Consider the following 19,824-nt stretch of genomic DNA (forward strand, 5'->3'; position numbering starts at 1 on the left):
GAAACCCGATAGACAACAGCAATTTCGTCTACCTGGAGACACGTAAAACTGCATAACGATCACATGTTGCAATCAAGACCCACGATCGCTTCCATTCAGTGCATGATCCAACAGTCTGGGTATCCAATTAGCAAGACAGATCTTGCATAATCTATATATCCTGGAGAGAATATAGCGTCTCATGGCGATCAATGCAAGACTTTCCACGTGTTGCTGAAACGTTGAGGGAACGTTGACGGACCGCCAAGGTTGTGCAATCAGAGCAACTGCAGTATATGTCCAATGATAAGATCTCAAACCATTTCAAAGAGTCTCAGTTGAGGCTCCACTCGGCTATACATTGCTATACTTCATGATGTATAGCTTATTGCCGACGGCTGCGGCCGAGAGGATCATACTAGAGCTATAGGGTGACTACTGTCTTGTTCGGATCGTTAGACCATAGTCAGGATGATGCTTGTATACTCTATCGATATTAAATCTAGGTTGACAATCAAGTTTATTAGTAAGTTCGCATCATTGTAGTCATTCTCCTTAGATATTAATTAATATCTCTCAAAAACATGCAAAGGAATATTCAACTTCAAAATCAACAGGACCTACAACCCACGCACAAAACAAACATATCGTACTACCCTACTTCCTTACTTGATCTTAACGAGGTCAAGACCCAGAAAAGTGCAACGTCACAAACATGAACCAAAAACTCTGAAGAACAGACTAGGGTTTGATGCAACCCCCAAATGCTTTGAGACAGTTCTGTACTATGAGGGACTGCTCCGCGTGAATTGCAGCCAGCATCGGTGTTCGGATTTAAACTATCTCGTATCGGATAGAGATGGGACGGTACGCCCCCCACTGTCTTCCCCAGACTTTGGGGTATGCCGCTTTTTTGCAACGTCATGGGAGTTCAAACCCCGTTCTCACTAACAAGAAGGATACGCAGCTAGAAACAGATGTTGAAGATATTTTGCGGTATAACTTTACTGAACTTCACATATAGACAATGACGAAGTTATCTACACAAGGAATACAACTGAACGAAGTTGCATTCATAAAGTTTCGCTTTGGAAATCACAGCCTCCAGCTGAATACCATCCACTACCCCAGACGGAGTGTTTACGTCCCAAGAAGCCGATGCCGAAATCCGTAGTATTACAGAAGATCGTCATTACCCCAGAAATCATCCACCAACCGCCGCAAACTTCTTTTCCCAACTCCACCAATAACAAATCACCATGCTATAATTCTTGAATGAAGGGTAGCATTCATTTTCGACCTTCAAATTCGTTGTTTCACAAATGGAGCATCGTGGATCGAATAGGCCGTTATTGTCCCAATAGAAGCTTGGGGTGATTCAAAGGCATGACCAGAAGGGGGAATCTGGACATTGTCTTTCAGGGTCCGTGGCTCAATCTGGAAGTGTTGCTATGTCGTGATGCATGTTGACGATAGGGTCTATTGACGATTCAAATTTCTATAAGAAGTCGTGACGTTTCGTGATGTCTTGGCTTGAATATCCAACAGATTCAGGATCTCAGCTCTCAACCATCTCTTACTCAAGCTCGCTAAACTGTGATCTGGAGATATCGGATTCTCGCTTCTGTCAATTCTTTAAACTTTGCAATCTCGCTAGTTTCACGTCAACATGAAGATTACCTCGGTTTTCACAGCCGTCTTTGCCACTTTAGCAGTCGGCTCGCCTCTCGAGACACGCGATGCACACATCAAGCGTCAGGCCGCTGAAGCATGCAGCGTTGGATACTGCACTCAGAACGGAGGAACTACTGGTGGTGCCAAGGGCGAAACTATTACCGTGACCACCCTCGCCGCTCTTCAGGAAGCTGCCAAGCGTTCCGGTCCTCTCACCATTATCGTCAATGGCAAGTTCACTGGTAGTGATACCATTCGTCCTTCGTCTGACAAGACTATCATCGGCGCGGCCGGCAGCTGTAAGTTTTCTGTCATAAGATAAGAAAGTGCTTAGGCTAACAGGTTCCAGCACTCACCGGTGTTGGATTCTACGTTCGTCGTCAGAAGAACGTTATTCTCCGAAACCTCAAGATCGCCAAAGTTGATGCTTCCAACGGCGATGCTATTGGTATTGATGAGTCGACCAATGTCTGGGTTGACCACTGTGATCTTTCCGGAGATCTGAGCCTCGGCAAGGATGACCTTGACGGTCTTCTTGACATCTCTCACGGTGCTGATTGGATCACTGTATCCAACACTTACTTCCACGACCACGTAAGTCAATATTCAAACCCGAAAACGTAACATATTTGCTTACCAAATTCTCGACAGTGGAAGGCTTCGCTCATCGGCCACTCCGATAACAATGCTTCTCAGGACAAGGGCAAGCTTCACATCACCTACGCCAACAACTACTGGAAGAACGTCAACAGCCGTCAGCCTCTCATCCGCTTCGCCACTGTTCACCTTGTCAACAACTACTGGGACAAGATCCTTCTCTCCGGTGTCAACACTCGCATGGGTGCTCAAGTCCTGGTTCAGAGCTCTGCTTTCGCCAACTCTGTCGAGCGAGCCATTTTCTTTGCTGACTCCAAGGAGACCGGTTATGCCGTTGTTGACGATGTTGATCTTGGTGGCTCAGTTAACTCTGCCCCCAAGGGTACCCTTACTGCTGCTTCTCTGCCTTACAAGGTTACTCTTCTTGGCTCTAAGAAGGTTGCTTCTGTTATTCCCGGCACTGCTGGCCAGAAGCTGTAAACAACGAAGGATTTATGACGGTAGCTACATGGAATCATGTGGGCTGGGTTGTATTAGTACAATACCAGGTATGATGTAGATACTGCGCTTATTGTATATATCATACATATATAGTGGTTAATGAAGATAGTCTTTCACGTCCTCTATGTGTTGAAATTGATTTAGCCAGTTCTCTGCGTGTGTCATTATTGCGTATATATAATTGAACGTGACTATTTACATTGATATCCCATCTGGCATGGGGTATTAAAGAAGTGGTGAAGCTCCTAGGCGATCGCACTTCACATAGAGGGGCTGTTGCTAGGAAACTTCAACCATATGTAATTCAAGAAGTGAAGTATAGATGTAAATTGTCATTTTTTCGACTTATTCAGTTATTGTTACAACTTGGTCGGGCACTGGACCAGCGTCGTAGAGAGAGACATCGTCGATACCCACAGACAAGGTAACCTTGTTGCGACCATTGCAACGAAGTCGTAGACTCAGACTAAGATCCTCATCGATTAACGAGAAAGTAACGTCATATGGTTTGTACTCGTTGAGCCCCGCGAAATTAAGTGGCCAGCTGTCAATCACTGTTTGTTTTTGCAGAGCCTCAATGACGCAAGTGCTCTCACCGAGTACAATGGCGGGGTCATCGAAAATTGCAGCGGAGAAGGCGAGGCGGTAGCGTCGGTCTGTATCGAGGCCGTTGATAGTCTGGTTGAGGGTGTTTCCTCCGCTACCGTCGGCGTTGACGAGCTCGAACGTGCTGCACGAGATTAAGTGGTTGTCTCTGCAAGGGATATGGAAAATGGTATACTTACGCGTACTTATCACCCGAGTTAGCTTTGTCAGAGTCAGTTTCGATACCTCCGGTTCGAGTGTCCCAGTCAACATTCTTGGCATCCTCGAATCCGCCGTTCCGGATCAAGTTGGTGGGCTCAGGAATCTCGGTGATTGTGGTTGTGAAATCCTCGATTGATGTAGCATCGGTTGTCGCAGAGTACTCGGTGGTAAAGTCAGATGCAAAGGTAGTAGTCTCAGACCAAGTAGCGGTTTCCGTGATGGTAGTCTCGAGAACGCTGGTGGCATCGCTGGTAACAGTGGAGTGAAAGTCGGTCTCAGTAGCGGTCGCAGTCGTGAGTGTCTCGGAATCAGCCGTGGTAGTCGCAGACAGAACTGAAGTAGGGTTGCTGGGTTTACATGGCGCAGCGCTGACCATAGGGAGCAATGCAGCACCAATGGTGCAGAGAGAAACAAAACGCATCCTGAAGATTAACGATAGTAATGGACGTAGCGTCTATGGTAAAAGAGTGTACGAACGACAACGTTGGAGAGAAGAGAAGAAGAAAACTCTTATTGGCATCAAGGAACAAACTACTCTTTAAGCTATTCTGACTAGCGAGCCCCAATCCGCTGTCAATGCCAGTGGAAGTGGAACGTCAAGAGGCACAGCTGTTGGCCAAGCCAATATTGATAGCTAAATGTGATTAAAGATTGAGTGTACCTTGCAGCTAAAATGATAGCTCAAAGTCTAGCCTGGAATCGATCTAGACTTCTGGATTGCTTTTTGCTTAGCGCTTGGGTTTTAGTTGCGAGTGGTGCATTTCAGGGCGTTTATTCAGCTCTAGGCAATAGTTTATGGCAAAGTACAGGGGAAATTGGCCCATCAAAGACCAAGCGAGCGGCGCACTAACCTTGAAAGACAAGCGCTACTGGTTGTGGCTTGATAAGGATCAGCTTAGCAACCCCTAAAGTAGGTCTCAGCTTCGAGAAAGAAAAAGCTCAGGGGAATCTAATCTTTCTGAAGAGATTCTGCTCCTATTTCCTGCTCAAGAGACATTCGCTGAGTCAAAATATCATCCATGCTTAACTTGAAGTATAAGTAAGAGGTATGAAGGAAAGCAACAAACGAACTCTGCAAAGAGTCTTTCTCTGGCTCGGAGCTTTGTTCATATTATGGCACACGCTATCATTCCTCTTCTCAGGCGGATCGCCAAACCCTAGCCAGTCAAAGCTTGAGGAGTCCGCAAACTTGGTCAAGACACCTGGAGATGCGCAACGAGCCGCGGCAATTATTGATGCTTTTCGCTTCTCATGGGACAAATACGAAAAGTACGCCGCGCCTCATGATACGCTGTTACCAGTTAGTAAGACTTATGAAGATGATCGGTACGTTCGATATTGCCAGTGAAAAGCTCATAAGCTAACTACTATCTAGAAATGGCTGGGGTGCAACAGCTGTTGATGGTCTAAGCACGGCCATCCTCATGGAAGAGGCTGTCATCGTGAACAAGATCCTGGAACAGATCGCGGCAACGGACTTTACTGTTACTGCAGTACCTAATCAGCCTATCTCACTATTCGAAACCACAATTCGTTACCTCGGAGGGCTATTATCAGGTGAGACCTTCTTAACCCGACTCTCTAAGTTGGTTCGCTGATCCAGAGTCCACTAGCCTACGACCTACTCTCAAGCTCCCACAAACATCTCGTCAAGAATCCCCATGACAAAAAGAACCTATTGAAAGTAGCTGTGACTCTTGCAGACAAACTCAGTATCGCCTTTGACACACCCAGTGGCATCCCCGACGATGAAGTCATCTTTAATCCGAATCCTCGCCGCTATGGCAATACCGACAACTCCATCACCGCCTTCGGTACGCTCGTTCTCGAATGGACTCGTCTGAGTGACCTCACTGGCAACAAGACATACGCTACCCTTGCCCAGCGTGCCCAAGACCATCTAATCCACCCCAAGACTAACCAACCTTTCACGCTTCCGGGTCTCGTCGGCACATTTGTCAAACTCAGAGATGGCTGGTTTGGTGACTATCAGGCCGGCTGGGGTGGTGGTTCTGATAGTTATTATGAGTACCTCATCAAGATGTACGCGTATGATCCCGTTCAGTTTGTCGAGTACGGTGATAGCTGGATTCAGGCCGCTGAGTCGTCGATGAAGTATCTGGCTTCTTCACCTTCCACACGTCCTGAGTTGACTTTTCTGGGAGAACTGCGTGGAAGCGCACTTGTTCCCATGTCGAGTCACTGTAAGTTTTAACTAGCACAATTCTAACTTTTGCAGGCGAGCTAACAGCAACAGTGGCTAGCGTTTGTGGAGGCTCTCTGATCCTTGGTGGTCTTCTTCTCCAGAACCAGACCTTTGTTGACTTTGGTCTCAAACTTTCTGAATCATACTTTGAAACCTACCGTCAAACCCCTGCTGGCATAGCCCCCGAGACCTTTCGATGGATTGACAACGGCAACAACCCGTTAGTCGAACCGCACGCCAATCGTCCACCTCCCCCAAAGTGGCAATCGTTCTACGAAAAGAGCGGCTTTTTCCACACCAACCCCGAGTATATCCTTCGTCCCGAGACGATAGAGAGCTTATACTATGCATATCGAGCCACGGGAGACAAGAAGTGGCAGGACATGGCGTGGGAGGCTTTCGAGTCGCTAAACAAGATGAGCAAGGTTGAGGGTGGATACACGGGGCTGAGAAGTGTAATGAAGAGCGCAGATGACAAGACCAGGGAGTTTGTGGATAAGATGGAAAGTTTTTGGCTAGCGGAAACTTTGAAATATTTGTACCTGATGTTTGCAGAGGACTTGGATGTCCAGGTGAGAAGCGATGGCAAGATGCGGTGGGTGCTCAACACGGAGGCACACCCGCTCTTGATACGGGGCCAGTAGCATCTATCAGGTCTTTTGAAATAAATTGAAGTATATATTAAAGTTGTTGCAGGTCACAGATGTTACTATCAAGCACTCCCTGTAGCTATGGTCTTTTCCACCTACAATCTACCGTGTATACCCTGTATCCGGTCAGCTGATATTCTTATCACATGGTTCTCGTATATAGCTCTCTCAGTAAGGTTTTATGTTGCTGTCAAGACACTCTCCCACGTGGAATTTCCTGTGTAAATAATTCCCAACTCCCGAGGTCCATAGATCTAGTACCTGTAACGTAACAATTTGTACACAACAAGTAACGATCTACATGGACACATGACTCTTGGTATCCATCCGCACCAATTTAGTCACGGAACGAGACATTTAGAATTCCAAGATCCAATCTTGTGCAATTCGTCCTTTCTTTATTTTGGCGCACGAATAAGCATTTAGCAAATATGCGGAGAAGATCAAGGTCTTAGATCGACAGGGGGCGGGTGCATTTCCTAGAGTAGATACAAGATGACGATCCGGGGTAATAACTGCCGAATGACGTCGCGTGCAAAAGGGAATCACCTTTCTAAAAGGTTTGCCAAGAGCTTGTCCTAGAGTAAAGCAGGAATAGTCAAAGGTTATGAAATGAACGGATGGATACGAGGATGGTGGGACTGACGACTAGTCAGAGTATGTTCATTAGTGGCATTGGTATATAAAGCTTCCGTTTCTGCATTCTTATCTGAAGTGCAGAATCAAGGATCTCAAATTTATAGAGATATTCTCTCAGGCCACAGCGCGTTTTCATCATGCTCCTACATTTCAAGTCTCTGTCCCTGGCCTTTCTTTCACTGGCTTCAGGTGTCACCTCCCTGCCTCAAGCCCACGAAGCTCTATCAGCTGTCTCCCTCCGCAACACTGATGATGTTCGTCGGGCAGCTGCGCTCGAGCCCTTCGAGGCCTATGCCTTTACGTACTTTACAGGCAACTCGATTGCAGGCGAAAAGATCTATCTTGCTGCTAGCAAAGGCAACAATGCACTTGATTGGCAAGAGCTTAATGGCGGAAAGCCTGTTTTGAGCTCAACAAAGGGCACCAAGGGCTTGCGAGACCCATTTGTTATTCGCTCTGTTGAAGGCGACAAGTTCTTTCTCATCGCCACCGACCTTTCCATCGGTAGTGGTACATCCTGGGGCGACGCTGTCCGAAAAGGCAGTCTTTATCTCGAGATCTGGGAGTCGAAGGATCTTATCACCTGGTCTGCTCAGCGACACGTCAAGGTGTCCCCCAACAATGCCGGCAACACCTGGGCCCCCGAAGCTTTCTGGGACAGCGAGAAGAACTCTTATGTCGTGTTCTGGGCTTCGTCTCTGTACAACACAGCTGATCACTCCGACAACTCTTACCATCGCATGATGTATTCTCTCACTCGCGACTTTGTTACCTTCTCCGAGGCCAAGATCTGGCAGGACAGCAAGACATCGCGCATCGACACTACCGTCCTCAAGTCAGGCAATTCTTTCTACCGATTTACCAAGGACGAAGGATCTGTCAGTGGCTGCACTGATATTATTCAGGAAAAGTCGTCGACTTTGCTTGCCGACGTCAGCAAATGGTCGGTCCAAGCCACCTGTATTGGCAAGAATGCTGGACTACAAGCTGTTGAGGGTCCTACAGCCTTCAAGTCCAATCCTAAGGACGTAAACGGCGATAAGTTCTATCTCTTTGTGGATGAATATGGTGGTCGTGGTTATGTGCCCCTTGAGACAGCAAACTTGGACAGCCCTGCGTGGAAGGTCTCGGCCAACTATAAGCTTCCTACCAGCCCGCGACATGGAACTGTCATCCCTATTACCAAGGCAGAACACGCGAAGCTTATGAGTGCTTTTGGTGCATAGATATCCAGGGTTAGGATTACGTTAGTGAATTGATAGTTTAAAAACGCATTTATCCAAGTATACTGTGCCTCGCCATCAATTGACAATGGCAATATTCCCTTACCTTTCAATTACAACTAATGCCTAATGCCTGCAAGAGGATCATATGCAGGCCGTGATTTTCCTCCAACCCTTTCGTTCCTCTGTGCTTATTGAGACATGCGATCTATCATCCCACCTCATCTCAACCCCTCACTTCGTCATGATCTGCATGTTGTGTTAATAGCAGCTCCAATCAAAGCTTGGCAATTCTCCCGTTCGAACCCCTCATCATGCAACTCTTTTGACGTACTGGATAAATTGAACATGTAAAAACTCTCTTTTCTCATATACTTGGAAGGTCAAGGATTCATGACGACATGGGAGGAACGGACTTGAATTTCACCACCAATGCGAGATGCATCTAGCGGTAAATCCGGGTTACGAGCCGGCATAGGCGGATTGAGCCACGGCGGAGATTTATATATAACAGACATTACCACATAATACTATCATGACTGGTACCTCATCTACTATGAGTCGCATCATATAGTGATGAAGCTGTCTAACTTCTTCCTCGCGGCCCTTGCGGCTTGTGGCTGCCATGCTGTCAACATCGTTCCCCGCGGTGGCCGCCCATCCTCCATCATCAACAATGCTTACAAGAGAGAACTTCTCCAAGACATTGTCACCTTTGATGAACATTCCCTCTTCATCAATGGAGAGCGTGTGACCATGTTCTCTGCCGAAATCCACCCTTTCCGTCTCCCTGTGCCGTCACTGTATCTCGACTTGTTCCACAAAGTCAAGGCGATGGGCTTCAACATGGTCTCGTTCTATGTCGACTGGGCTCTTCTGGAGGGTAAGCCAGGCGAGTTCCGTTCCGAGGGGTCGTTGGATCTGCAGCCCTTTATAGATGCCGCCCAGGAAGCGGGTATCTACCTTCTTGCTAGGCCTGGTCCATACATCAATGCTGAAGTATCGGGTGGTGGATTTCCGGGTTGGTTGCAGAGGGTTAAGGGATTCCTGAGGACCAATGCTACCGATTATCTTGAATCAACCGATAAGTATGTTACGCCTTTCTCCTTGTAGAATTCATATCTAAAATGTGTCAGCTACGTTGCAAAGGTGGGAGCCATCATCGCAAAAGCCCAAATCACCAATGGTGGACCCGTGATCCTGTATCAGCCAGAGAACGAGTACAGTGCTGCTCAAGGAACACCGTTTCCAAATCACGACTACTTGAAATACGTCAACGACCAAGCTCGTAAGGCTGGTATAGTTGTGCCTCTTATCAACAATGACGCGTGGCAAGGTGGCACCGGTGCTCCAGGAACTGGACCGGGAGCTGTTGATATATACGTACGTGGTATTGAGGTACACAGTCGCCATTGCTAATTCGACTAGGGACACGACGGATATCCTGTTGGTTTTGACTGCGTGAGTCTAAATCAGGGAAATAACACACGCGTTGCTCACTGTTTTTAGACCAATCCCTACAAGTGGCCCAAGGACGGCTTGCCAACGACTTGGCATGCAGAGCATCTAAAGAAGAGCCCCAACACTCCGTACTCAATCATCGAGGTATGTATTGTCCTTTACTATTAATAGAATACCGCTTACTCGTTATAGTTCCAAGGCGGCGCTTTCGACCCTCCCGGAGGTACCGGCTTTGACAAATGCTATGAACTAACCAACCATGAATTTGCTCGCGTCTTCTACAAGAACAACCTCGCTGCAGGTGTCACGATCTTCAACATTTACATGGTATGCTTAGTTCTAACCAGCGAAGCCGATGACAAGATTACTGACAGTTTAGACTTGGGGAGGCACTAACTGGGGAAACCTTGGTCACTCTGATGGTTACACCTCATACGATTACGGAGCAGTACGTCGGAAGACTCCATCCTTTCATGGAATATTTTTAACTTTTAGGCAGGCTATCAAGGAGGACCGCACAATCGCCCGCGAGAAATACTCAGAGATTAAACTTCAGGGTCAATTCCTCGCAGTTTCGCCAAACTACGCTGTAGCGACAGCGAGCAACTTCACAACAACAAAATACACCACCAACAAGAACATCGCAGTGACAGCACTGACCACGAAGAAAGACGACGCCTTTTACGTTGTGCGACACGAAGATTATCGAACCACCAGCTCCGCGTCGTACATGCTCAAAGTCAAAACCTCGGTTGGCCAGCTAACTATTCCTCAACTTGGTGGCTCGCTTTCGTTGTCTGGCAGGGATTCGAAGATTCATGTCGTGGACTACCCAGTTGGGAAGTACAAAGTTTTGTATTCCACAGCTGAAGTTTTCACATGGAAAGATCTTGGTGACAAGACTGTTCTTGTGCTTTACGGAGGACCCAATGAATTACATGAGTTCGCTATCAAGAGTAGCTCCAACCTGAAGGTCATTGAGGGTGATGGTGTCAAGATGGAGACGAAGAAGGGAGCCAGCGTCTTTCAGTTCAAAACTAGCTCGAAGCGTCGCATCGTTCAGATCGGATCACTTCACGTTTATCTTCTGGGTAAGTCTTCTGATCAGGGTTTGTTGCAAAACTAATATCGTCAGATCGCAATGCTGCTTATAACTACTGGGTTCCTACAATCCCAGGCAAGGGCGACCGTGCTGCATTTGGATCCTCTGTCATGAACCCAAAGGCAGTGATCTTCAATGGGGCTCACTTGATTCGCTCTGTCGCTGTCAAAGGATCTCAACTTTCAGTTCAAGCCGACTTCAACGCCACCTCATCGTTGGAAATCATTGGTGCACCAAAAGGAACTTCCCGACTTTTGATCAACGGCAAGGATACACCATACAAAAAGTCTAAAATCGGAAACTGGCTTGTAAACCCATCCGTTAGTCTTCCAGATGTCAAGATATCTGATCTGAAGTCTCTGGATTGGAAGTATGTCGATTCGCTTCCTGAGGCGAAGAAAGACTACGATGACTCCAAGTGGCCGGATGCGAATCTGAAGAAGACCTTCAACTCGAAATGGCCTCTCAACAACTCTGTGTCTCTCTACGGCGGTGACTACGGATTTCATTCCGGCGCACTCCTGTTTCGAGGGCATTTCACTGCTGATGGAGCGGAGTCCAAGTTCAAAGTTTGGACTTTTGGAGGCATGTCATACGGAAGTTCAGTGTGGCTAGACGACAAATTCCTTGGATCATTTGTTGGCTCAGGACCTAGAAATAATGACACAACAACGTATTCGCTTCCCAAGATACAAAAAGGCAAGAAATACGTTCTGACTGTCATCGTGGATAACATGGGACTGAACGGCAATTGGGTACCTGGCTTGGAAGAAGGGAAGCAGCCACGTGGTATTCTTGACTGGTCTCTTGAATCAAGTTCTGGTAAAGAGACGACCAAGATCTCCAAGTGGAAGATCACAGGTAACCTTGGCGGAGAGGATTACGTTGACAAATTTCGCGGTCCGCGCAATGAGGGAGGTTTCTTTTTCGAGCGCCAGGGCTATCACTTGCCATCCCCTCCTCTCAGCGACTTCAAGTCTGGCTCGCCCTTCAAGGGTATATCGAGGCCAGGTGTGGCGTTTTACACCGCTAACCTAAAGCTGAACCTGCCGTCTGACAACTTCGACATCCCGCTATCCTTCGAATTCAAGAACAACACTGCAAGCACTGGCTCTTACCGTGCGCTACTTTACGTCAACGGCTTTCAATATGGTCGATATGTGAGTCACGTTGGCCCACAGTCAGTCTTTCCCGTTCCAGAAGGTGTTTTCAACTATCGCGGTGACAATTGGATCGGCATTGGTCTTTGGGCGTTGGACAAGGGTGCCAATGTTGATGGTTTGAGCTTAAAGGCTGGCGTTCCTGTGCAGACTGGTCGAGAACCTGTCAAGTTTGTCAAGGGGCCCAAGTACGCTCATCGTCGTGGGGCGTACTAGTCAGCATGTTATTACTGAGCCGAGAAAAAAAAGGTGAAGTCTTTTCAAGATGCTGATTCTTGGCGTGCTGGGATGCTGGTGATTGGTTGTCTCGTATCTAAACACAGTTTGATGACTGTCTATATTTAGCCTGTAAGAATGGAAGGTTCAGGACAAACAGGCGCCACTTGTCGACTCTGCCCTATAGCGTTGCCACTGTATTTTACGGTAGAATAGTTGTAACGTTCCCAGTTGGCACCAGGCTTGGCAGGTTTTTGGCAAGGCTTGCGTGGCCTTCGGCTGCGAGATGCCGCATTCTCCACTGTGCCAAGCGGCGCAGATCGGTGTCGAGGCAATTTCGTTGTTCTCTGAAGTTGTTGCTTTTTCTGTGTCTTTGTCTGAGATGTTTCCGTCAAAATTCTGTTTGTCTTGAGCGTCTTCCGAGCGACTGGATATGTTTATATAAGTAGTCAACACATCTGCATGTCATAATGATAGGAGACAGGGTGCTGCGCCTCGCGGGATCTGGGTACGCCAAGGTCCGGCTACTACGGCCCCGGTTGTGGAGATGGTCTCGGTACGACCGAGCAAATGCTACCTTGAGTCTACATAGTACGTAGACTGCTGACTACCAAGATTACTGCCCCCTTTTCGTCTATTTCTCTTCTTATCATAAGCTTTTTCCCTTTTACGATGGGAATCTTGGCAGTGACTCTTCACCCCAATCAACATAAATCCGTGACTTGTGACTGTTGTCATCTCTCTTGGCAGTCTAATGAGTAGATAAAGCCAACTAGCCCTACTTCAAGGCACCATTCCTTCGGTTACACATTTTCTTCACCGTTCAAATGTCCAGATTTAGCTTGTTTCTTTCTTAATCAGATTGAGGAATACTGGGTTACTCCCAATCATTAGATCTCCTACTTGTTCACTCATCACTAATGTACCAATTGTTATTCCCAACGATCGAATCGCAGTCATGAAGGACTTCGCAGAAACCTCGTCTGCAGTGGCAGAGCCTCGGCCCTCTCCGAACGTCCTCTCCATTCCCGGTCCTTCCACTGTCACCCTCTCCAAGTCCCGATCTGGCTGGTTCTGCGTCGACAACAACCGCTTACGAAACAACATCTTCGCCGCCGTGGGTTTCCTAGAGCTTGCAAACGCGGGTGATTTTGCCGCCAACGTTTGGAACGAGACACCGGTACCTATCTACGCCATCGTCTTTATGGTGATTGGCGGGTGCGCTGCGTTGACCATAGGGATATGTGCTTTCTTCGACGCGAGGAAAGCCTGGAGGAACGTCAAGTTTTTGAAACGCCAGAAACAACATTTAAAATCCCAAGAGACGTCGTTGAGTCGGGATGTTTTCGTCGAGATCACCACGCGCGAATTAAGAATCGAAGTCATCAACCGTTGGCTCATGGATCTACTCATGGGCGGAGGTGCCATAATGATCAGTACTGGCACATTCATGGCAATTGGCGGCGCCGATCCAAAGGTTTTCTTAGCCAGTAACATCCTCTCCGGTTATCTTGGAAATGCTCCGATCGCTCTCTTTGGTTTGTTGAGCGCCATCTGGGCCACCATGGTGGTTGTCAAGATGAACTCCCACCGCGCCGCCGCACGAAAGGAACTTCAAGGCTCACAAACACTACCCGTTCTCAGGGGCAGATGCTTCAACGTTCAGTTATTCTTCATACTCAATGGAGTCTCCAATATCCTCGGTGGCGTTGCCTCCATGTTGACAGCTGAGAGATGGTGGGGATACGTTATTCTCATTCCTGTTATTATATCCTCCATCTTCTGCAACATCTGGTGGCGACACCGCGTCGGTTACGATCGTACCTACATCTCGACACTTCCTTCTATCAACCTTGAAATAATTACTGAGACTATCGAGGCGACGTCACAACTCCGGCAAGGTATCCAGGATGACGCAGGCGTCAGCTTGGAACACATTTTCGGGGACTCGGTCAGTCTTCAGGAAGTTTTGAAACTCTTCGTCAAGAACGATTTATTCGAACAATTTTCTCTTCGTCTGGTTACGAATAAACACGTCAGAAAACTCTTTGTTAACACTGAGGACACAAGCGTAGAAGTCAGTGTTGAGGGTATCCTAGCTGTAGCAAAGGAACATCACCCTGCTATTCTGAGTGTCGCTATGACTTTCTTGAAGAAGCATGGTCCTAGACAACTGCTAGACCGAGAACGATTTTTGTTAGAAGTCCTGGGGACTTATTTGGCAGAAGAAAAGAAGAAGGAGGAGGTTACAACGGAAAAATAAATTAAGAATAATGAAATAATATCAATTCGCTTATGAACCATGTCTATAATCTTTCCGTTCATCTAGCCAAATACAAACTCGGTGTAGTTCTTTGCTATCTGCGCTACACCATGTTCCAGTGTCCATCCTTTGAACTCGCAAATTGCTCTATACATCTCCTCAAGCTCATTATCCATCCTTTGACCGGCCGTGTGAAGATCACTCTCGACCAAGATTCGATTATCAGGCACCGCCTTCACGGCATCCTTGCTCTTTTCCGTTCCCATATCCGTACCCAGATTGTTGGCCTTGGAAAACGAGAAGAATATCTTTGCAGGGATCGAAGGTTGAAGATACTGCTTCACGGCGTCTTCTTTGCCACTGAAGGAGTGGAGACAAATACGCGGAGGATATGGCTTCGAAGTTGCCTCTTCAACATCGGCCGTTTGAGTGTTCTCCTTCCTTTCTTTGTCCCTCGCGCGGCGGCCTTTGAGTTCGTGCCCCTTCCAGCACTCTGTCAAAGCGTTGTACAAAAGTCCATGTACTTGAACACCGTGGACACTGACAGCTCTTCCAAGTTCACCGGCAAGTTTCAAATGAGCCATGAATACAGCCTTTTGGTGCGGAATTTGTATACGGTGCTGACTAAGTGGTCTTCTCTCGCGTCCTCCTCCCGTGCGTGCGGGATCTCTGGGCGGTCTTGGGTCGGGCCACTGCATTGGTAACCTAAAAGGCTTGTCTAGACCAATTTCGCCGACCATTGCAAATGGATCCCGTATAAGCCGGGCCCTGGTTTCAGCGATGAACTCTGAAAGGGCGATTGGAGCTGGTTGATCGTGCCACCACGCCGGGTCTTCTGGGGCTGGTGAAAGTACTGCCTTATAATGTCGCCCTTTTGCGGCCTCAACATCATCAGATGGCACATAGGTAGGGTTTTCCAATGAGTCGTCATAAAGCTCATGCGAAAACCACGGGTGCCTCCCGTAACCTGCGATGACAGTCGTTTTATCTTGGGAGAAACATTCCGGGCCTTTCACCCCGTGTTGTTGGACGATGGCTTCAATGAGCGGCTGATCTTGTGTTCTTGTTGCCATTATTGCTACCGCACGAGATTTCATGGTAGGTAAGTCGGAAACTGAATAAACACGTTCGCCGATGTGGTTATGGGCATCGAAAACTCCGAGATGCCACGGGAATGGTTCCACAGGGTCGAGCGGTGGCTCGGTACCCGCGTTGTCTTGATGATCATGCATACACATAGTTGCGGTATGTTTGCCTCTAGAATGTGGGCAAGAAAATAATTCTGAATCAGTATTAGACAGGATAGATGAGAATTAATAGAATAACCAGTGATGAGTCATCTTGGGACCGGTAGAGATTGAGTCATGCATGTCAGCAAAGACTGAAGGATTCGGGATAGTGGATCACAACCAATGTTCAGGCTTCCACCAAACAAGTACCTTTACTACTGGGTAGCAGAAAGGGTAGCCTCCTAAGTTGGGGTATAAAAATAAGCAGTCTAAGAAGTCTGGTTTAAGTTGTATAAGCTGACCTACTTGTTTCGTCTCTCATGTTTCCTACGGTCAGTTTTTCCAGTGCCCTGCTGCTTCACCTCACTTAACAGTCTTGCCAGGATCTATTATTATGATGAGAAATTCCATCCAATAGAGGCATAGGCACGAGAGTGTAGTCTTCATATACTTAACCATAAAGCTAAGCCTACTTGCTTCGTCGTTGGATTGCGTAGTTTTGTCTGCGAAGTGTGAGAGTTCACTGACAGCCGTACGGACTTCAAGATGACAATATCCACTCCTTGCTGACATTCTCGCAATTTAACGCTCATGATTGGCTTGTTCTATATCAGAAAACGACCCCACGCCGCACTCGCTTAGCTGTGCGAAGCCTGTGTCGGTTAAGTATGTGAGCAGACTGCATACACCAATTGCAGCACTAGGAATGACGATGTAAAGGCTCAATATGAGGAAGACTGCATACTCGAAATCTGTATATAAACCAACTGGAATTCATCTAGAAATGAATACGACAAACTATCAATCACTCATCACTCAAACACTTACTTCGCCATCTGAACATCCATCTTGACCAATCGCAGCCATGAAAGTTGCAACCAACACTCTCCTATCCCTTTTCCTCTTAGCACCTTTGATCAATGCCGCAAAAGAAAAGAACGCATGGCCCCAGCCACAACATGGCTTCTTCAACATCGCAAACTTCACCTTTGACACAGGTGAGGTCCTCGATGACCTTGAAATCCACTACCAGACTCTTGGCAAGCTCAAGGTCAACAAAGATGGCTCCAACAATGCTGTTGTTCTCCTCCACTCAACTACCCTCTCGGGCGAGCAGTTTCTCAGCGAAGATTTTGGCGCTGTACTGTTCAATAAGGGTCAGTTGCTTGACACTGAAGAGTACTTTATTATCATGCGCGATGCCATTGGACACGGGAACTCGAGCAAGCCTAGCAACACTGGCTTACGTGCCTCGTTCCCCAAGTACCAGTATCCTGATATGATTCGTGCCGACCATCTTCTGTTGACTGACCACTTTGGACTTGACCGCACACGTTTGACGCTCGGTGTTTCCATGGGTGGCATGCATATCTGGATGATGGGTGCTGAGTACCCTGGCTTTTCCGATGCTTTGATGCCCATTGCTACATCCCCTGTCGAAGTCGCTGGGCACAATCGTCTTTTTAGAAAGTTCATCACTGAACTCATCACTCTTGACCCAGCATGGAAAGGTGGCAATTATGAAGAACAGCCTGTCGCTGGTCTTGGCGGTTCGCTCATGATCCAGCTGACCATGCTCTCGTCCCCCGCTTACTGGCAGCGTGGTTTTCCCACACGTCAGGCAATGGATGAGTACGTCGACCAAGGCATCATCCCTCGCTTGGGAGAGTTTGATGCCAATGATCAACTTTATGCCTGGAATTCTTCACAGACGTACAACCCCAAGGCAGGCCTCAAGAAGATCAAGGTTCCTTTGACGGCTGTCAATACTGCGGATGACTGGATGAATCCCGTTGAATTGGGCTTTCTGGAGGACGATGTTGTGAACGACATGACCCCTGGCTACGGCCGAGCCATTGTTCTACCTGCTAGCAAGGAGACGACTGGCCATGATAGTTATATCAAGGCAGAACTTTGGAAGGATGAGCTTGAGAAGCTACTCGCCCGGTCAGGTTCCTAGGGCTTGAGAGTATGACTCCACACGCTTCGGTTGGTTACAACTTGCACCACAAGCACCAAGACAAGATGAACACAGCCAGTCCATAACTGGATTAAATTGTTTTTTCTCCATATTTCTAAGACAGATAGTTTTGCAATTAAACGCTTTCCATCGCGATCGTGATGAGTGGAATCTCCAATATCAATGCGTCAGTGATATATATATTTGACGTCACTACCAAGCCTCTACCTACAGCAGCGACATCAATTCTCATGACATCATTCACTGACCTGGATATCGCAAAAGACATAAATGCAATTATCTTGCACCATCTCAGAATTCAGTTTCCTTCTCTTACTACTCTCAGCCTAACAAGACATCTGCACACTCTAGACCACATCCTATATAAGGCAGCATCATGTCCGATCCCAAGAAAGGCGCAGATCTCTTCGATATGGCCAAGGATGGCACATCTAGTACGATCTTTTTTTCTTCACGTCTTCCTGTTTTCCATACTAACAGATTTATAGTTCCTGGAGACGCCGGCAAGATGAACACAATCAAGTCCGTTCCCAACCCTCACCAGCGCGATGGCGAAGCCGCAGGCGGTCTTGGCTCAACTTCGCTTGCCAACGCAGCAGACAACGCTCTCAACGAGAACGAGGGCCGAGAACCGGGTATTGGAGAGGTCATCAGCGCTACGGGACATGATGTTCCCAACTCAGTCATCGGAAAGCCTGGTGGTCGCGGCGGTACCCAAGGCAAGGAGGACATTCGTGCAGACACTGGTGGTTTCACCAAGGATCGATCAGCGGACAAGTCCTAATCATATAATTAACTCAACTACAACGACTATATACTGTAATGGATAAAATGAGTGTCTAAAACTCTATCGATCGCGTAAAGATCCCGTGCTTGATCGGTTCAATGATGAGCCACAACGATAGCTGAAACTCCCTCCATCCAATCTCTACTTCTTGGCAACCGCAACATGAGCCTTGAACATGATCTTGTTCTTCCCGCCCTCGAGTTCTTCAAATCCCTCGCTCTTCTTAAGCGCCTCGATAACTGCATCAACGGCAGCATCCCAATTCTCCTCATCCGACTCCAACCAACCAGCACTGGACGTTCCTCCAATAAAACTCCAGAGCATAGTGGCGAAATGATTCAGCTCACCAATGGTCATAAACACATCTCTCTTCTCCATCTTCACCTTTTCAGCTTGGAAGCCACCTTTCTCAACGATACTTCGGAGAAAGTCCTCGCTTTCCCACTTTTCAAGACCCTGACGAGGGAGTGGAGTTCCAGCTGGCCTGGTCTTTTCACATGCGGCTATGATGGCGGGGAGGGTGGGTGTATATGCCCATGAGTTGACAATTGCGACACCCTCTGGCTTGAGAGTACGATACATCTCTTTCATTGCATCTATACCATCATTTGGAAGAACAAACAATAAGGCGTTTCCAATGGCGTGAGTAAAGGTTTCGTCCGCGAATGTGAGGGCGGTAACGTCTGCCTTTACAGCTTCGGCTGGCCAGTTGTTATTGGATATCTCTTCACGATAGAGATTGAGCACGTTGTCGTCAATATCACTTCCAGTTATCTTGACGTTAATAGGGCTTGATGCAGCTACGACTGCGGCAGTCACTGCGCCCAGACCGCAACCGATATCATGAATGACGGCGTCTGATGATGAAGAGAAGTCGATAAATGAGATTGATGTGCTAGCAAGTTGCTCCGTGCCGTCGCCTACAAGCTCGCCATAGAGTTCTGGAGTGGGCTTGAGAGCCTGCTTGGGTGCATATGGGTTGTCTGACTCAGGGGCATTCATGTTGGAGTATCAGGGTGGTGAGTTTGAGTTGTATTTGTGTCCGTCGCTATTTGTCGTGTAACTCTGATCTCTGTTGGATTCTTATACCACATTTGTCTCCGAAATGTATCCGCAAGTATCCCATAATGGTCGAATGGGATTGTGATATAAGCACCAGTCTGAGTAAGCTGCAACATAGACAAACACCAAGGAACACTTCGGCTTGCCTTAGATCACTCCCAATTTCACGTAGTATCATCTAATCAATTAAGATCGATTATTGACGATACTTTATTCTAACAATAATGTAGGCATAGGAATTTCTACATCTTCAAACCTCTTACGGAGCATGTAAGCGATGGAGTTGG

The 19,824-nt window shown here is 47.5% G+C and overlaps 10 protein-coding genes across 10 annotated transcripts; 7 read left to right on the forward strand and 3 right to left on the reverse strand.

Moving 5' to 3' along the window:
• Positions 1–1,648: 1,648 nt before the first annotated feature.
• Positions 1,649–2,730, forward strand: FGSG_03908 (pectate lyase precursor; the record flags this gene model as incomplete). Its single annotated transcript, XM_011323458.1, has 3 exons — positions 1,649–1,952; positions 2,003–2,247; positions 2,305–2,730. The coding sequence occupies 3 exons, from the start codon at positions 1,649–1,651 to the stop codon at positions 2,728–2,730; spliced, it is 975 nt and encodes a 324-aa protein (XP_011321760.1).
• Positions 2,731–3,096: 366 nt separating this feature from the next.
• On the reverse strand, positions 3,097–3,934 carry FGSG_03907 (uncharacterized protein; the record flags this gene model as incomplete). Its single annotated transcript, XM_011323459.1, has 2 exons — positions 3,097–3,481; positions 3,537–3,934. 2 exons carry the CDS (start codon positions 3,932–3,934, stop codon positions 3,097–3,099), a joined length of 783 nt encoding a protein of 260 aa, XP_011321761.1.
• Positions 3,935–4,606: 672 nt separating this feature from the next.
• FGSG_03906 (uncharacterized protein) lies at positions 4,607–6,408 on the forward strand (the record flags this gene model as incomplete). Its single annotated transcript, XM_011323460.1, has 4 exons — positions 4,607–4,884; positions 4,934–5,115; positions 5,145–5,762; positions 5,798–6,408. 4 exons carry the CDS (start codon positions 4,607–4,609, stop codon positions 6,406–6,408), a joined length of 1,689 nt encoding a protein of 562 aa, XP_011321762.1.
• Positions 6,409–7,156: 748 nt separating this feature from the next.
• On the forward strand, positions 7,157–8,279 carry FGSG_03905 (uncharacterized protein; the record flags this gene model as incomplete). Its single annotated transcript, XM_011323461.1, has 1 exon — positions 7,157–8,279. Exon 1 carries the CDS (start codon positions 7,191–7,193, stop codon positions 8,277–8,279), a length of 1,089 nt encoding a protein of 362 aa, XP_011321763.1. The 5' UTR covers positions 7,157–7,190.
• A 573-nt stretch (positions 8,280–8,852) lies between these two features.
• Positions 8,853–12,597, forward strand: FGSG_03904 (uncharacterized protein; the record flags this gene model as incomplete). The annotated part of the gene is made up of 8 exons (XM_011323462.1): positions 8,853–9,364; positions 9,413–9,659; positions 9,705–9,737; positions 9,786–9,881; positions 9,930–10,064; positions 10,117–10,185; positions 10,237–10,828; positions 10,873–12,597. The coding sequence occupies 8 exons, from the start codon at positions 8,853–8,855 to the stop codon at positions 12,213–12,215; spliced, it is 3,027 nt and encodes a 1,008-aa protein (XP_011321764.1). The 3' UTR covers positions 12,216–12,597.
• Positions 12,598–13,173: 576 nt separating this feature from the next.
• Positions 13,174–14,478, forward strand: FGSG_03903 (uncharacterized protein; the record flags this gene model as incomplete). The annotated part of the gene is made up of 1 exon (XM_011323463.1): positions 13,174–14,478. The coding sequence occupies one exon, from the start codon at positions 13,174–13,176 to the stop codon at positions 14,476–14,478; it is 1,305 nt and encodes a 434-aa protein (XP_011321765.1).
• A 62-nt stretch (positions 14,479–14,540) lies between these two features.
• On the reverse strand, positions 14,541–15,716 carry FGSG_03902 (uncharacterized protein; the record flags this gene model as incomplete). The annotated part of the gene is made up of 1 exon (XM_011323464.1): positions 14,541–15,716. The coding sequence occupies one exon, from the start codon at positions 15,714–15,716 to the stop codon at positions 14,541–14,543; it is 1,176 nt and encodes a 391-aa protein (XP_011321766.1).
• Positions 15,717–16,572: 856 nt separating this feature from the next.
• Positions 16,573–17,667, forward strand: FGSG_03901 (uncharacterized protein; the record flags this gene model as incomplete). The annotated part of the gene is made up of 1 exon (XM_011323465.1): positions 16,573–17,667. One exon carries the CDS (start codon positions 16,573–16,575, stop codon positions 17,665–17,667), a length of 1,095 nt encoding a protein of 364 aa, XP_011321767.1.
• Positions 17,668–18,064: 397 nt separating this feature from the next.
• Positions 18,065–18,472, forward strand: FGSG_03900 (uncharacterized protein; the record flags this gene model as incomplete). The annotated part of the gene is made up of 2 exons (XM_011323466.1): positions 18,065–18,122; positions 18,177–18,472. The coding sequence occupies 2 exons, from the start codon at positions 18,065–18,067 to the stop codon at positions 18,470–18,472; spliced, it is 354 nt and encodes a 117-aa protein (XP_011321768.1).
• Positions 18,473–18,616: 144 nt separating this feature from the next.
• On the reverse strand, positions 18,617–19,477 carry FGSG_03899 (uncharacterized protein; the record flags this gene model as incomplete). Its single annotated transcript, XM_011323467.1, has 1 exon — positions 18,617–19,477. One exon carries the CDS (start codon positions 19,475–19,477, stop codon positions 18,617–18,619), a length of 861 nt encoding a protein of 286 aa, XP_011321769.1.
• Positions 19,478–19,824: the final 347 nt, after the last annotated feature.

This window comes from Fusarium graminearum, chromosome 2, assembly GCF_000240135.3.
Source record: "Fusarium graminearum PH-1 chromosome 2, whole genome shotgun sequence".
NCBI lineage: Eukaryota > Fungi > Ascomycota > Sordariomycetes > Hypocreales > Nectriaceae > Fusarium > Fusarium graminearum.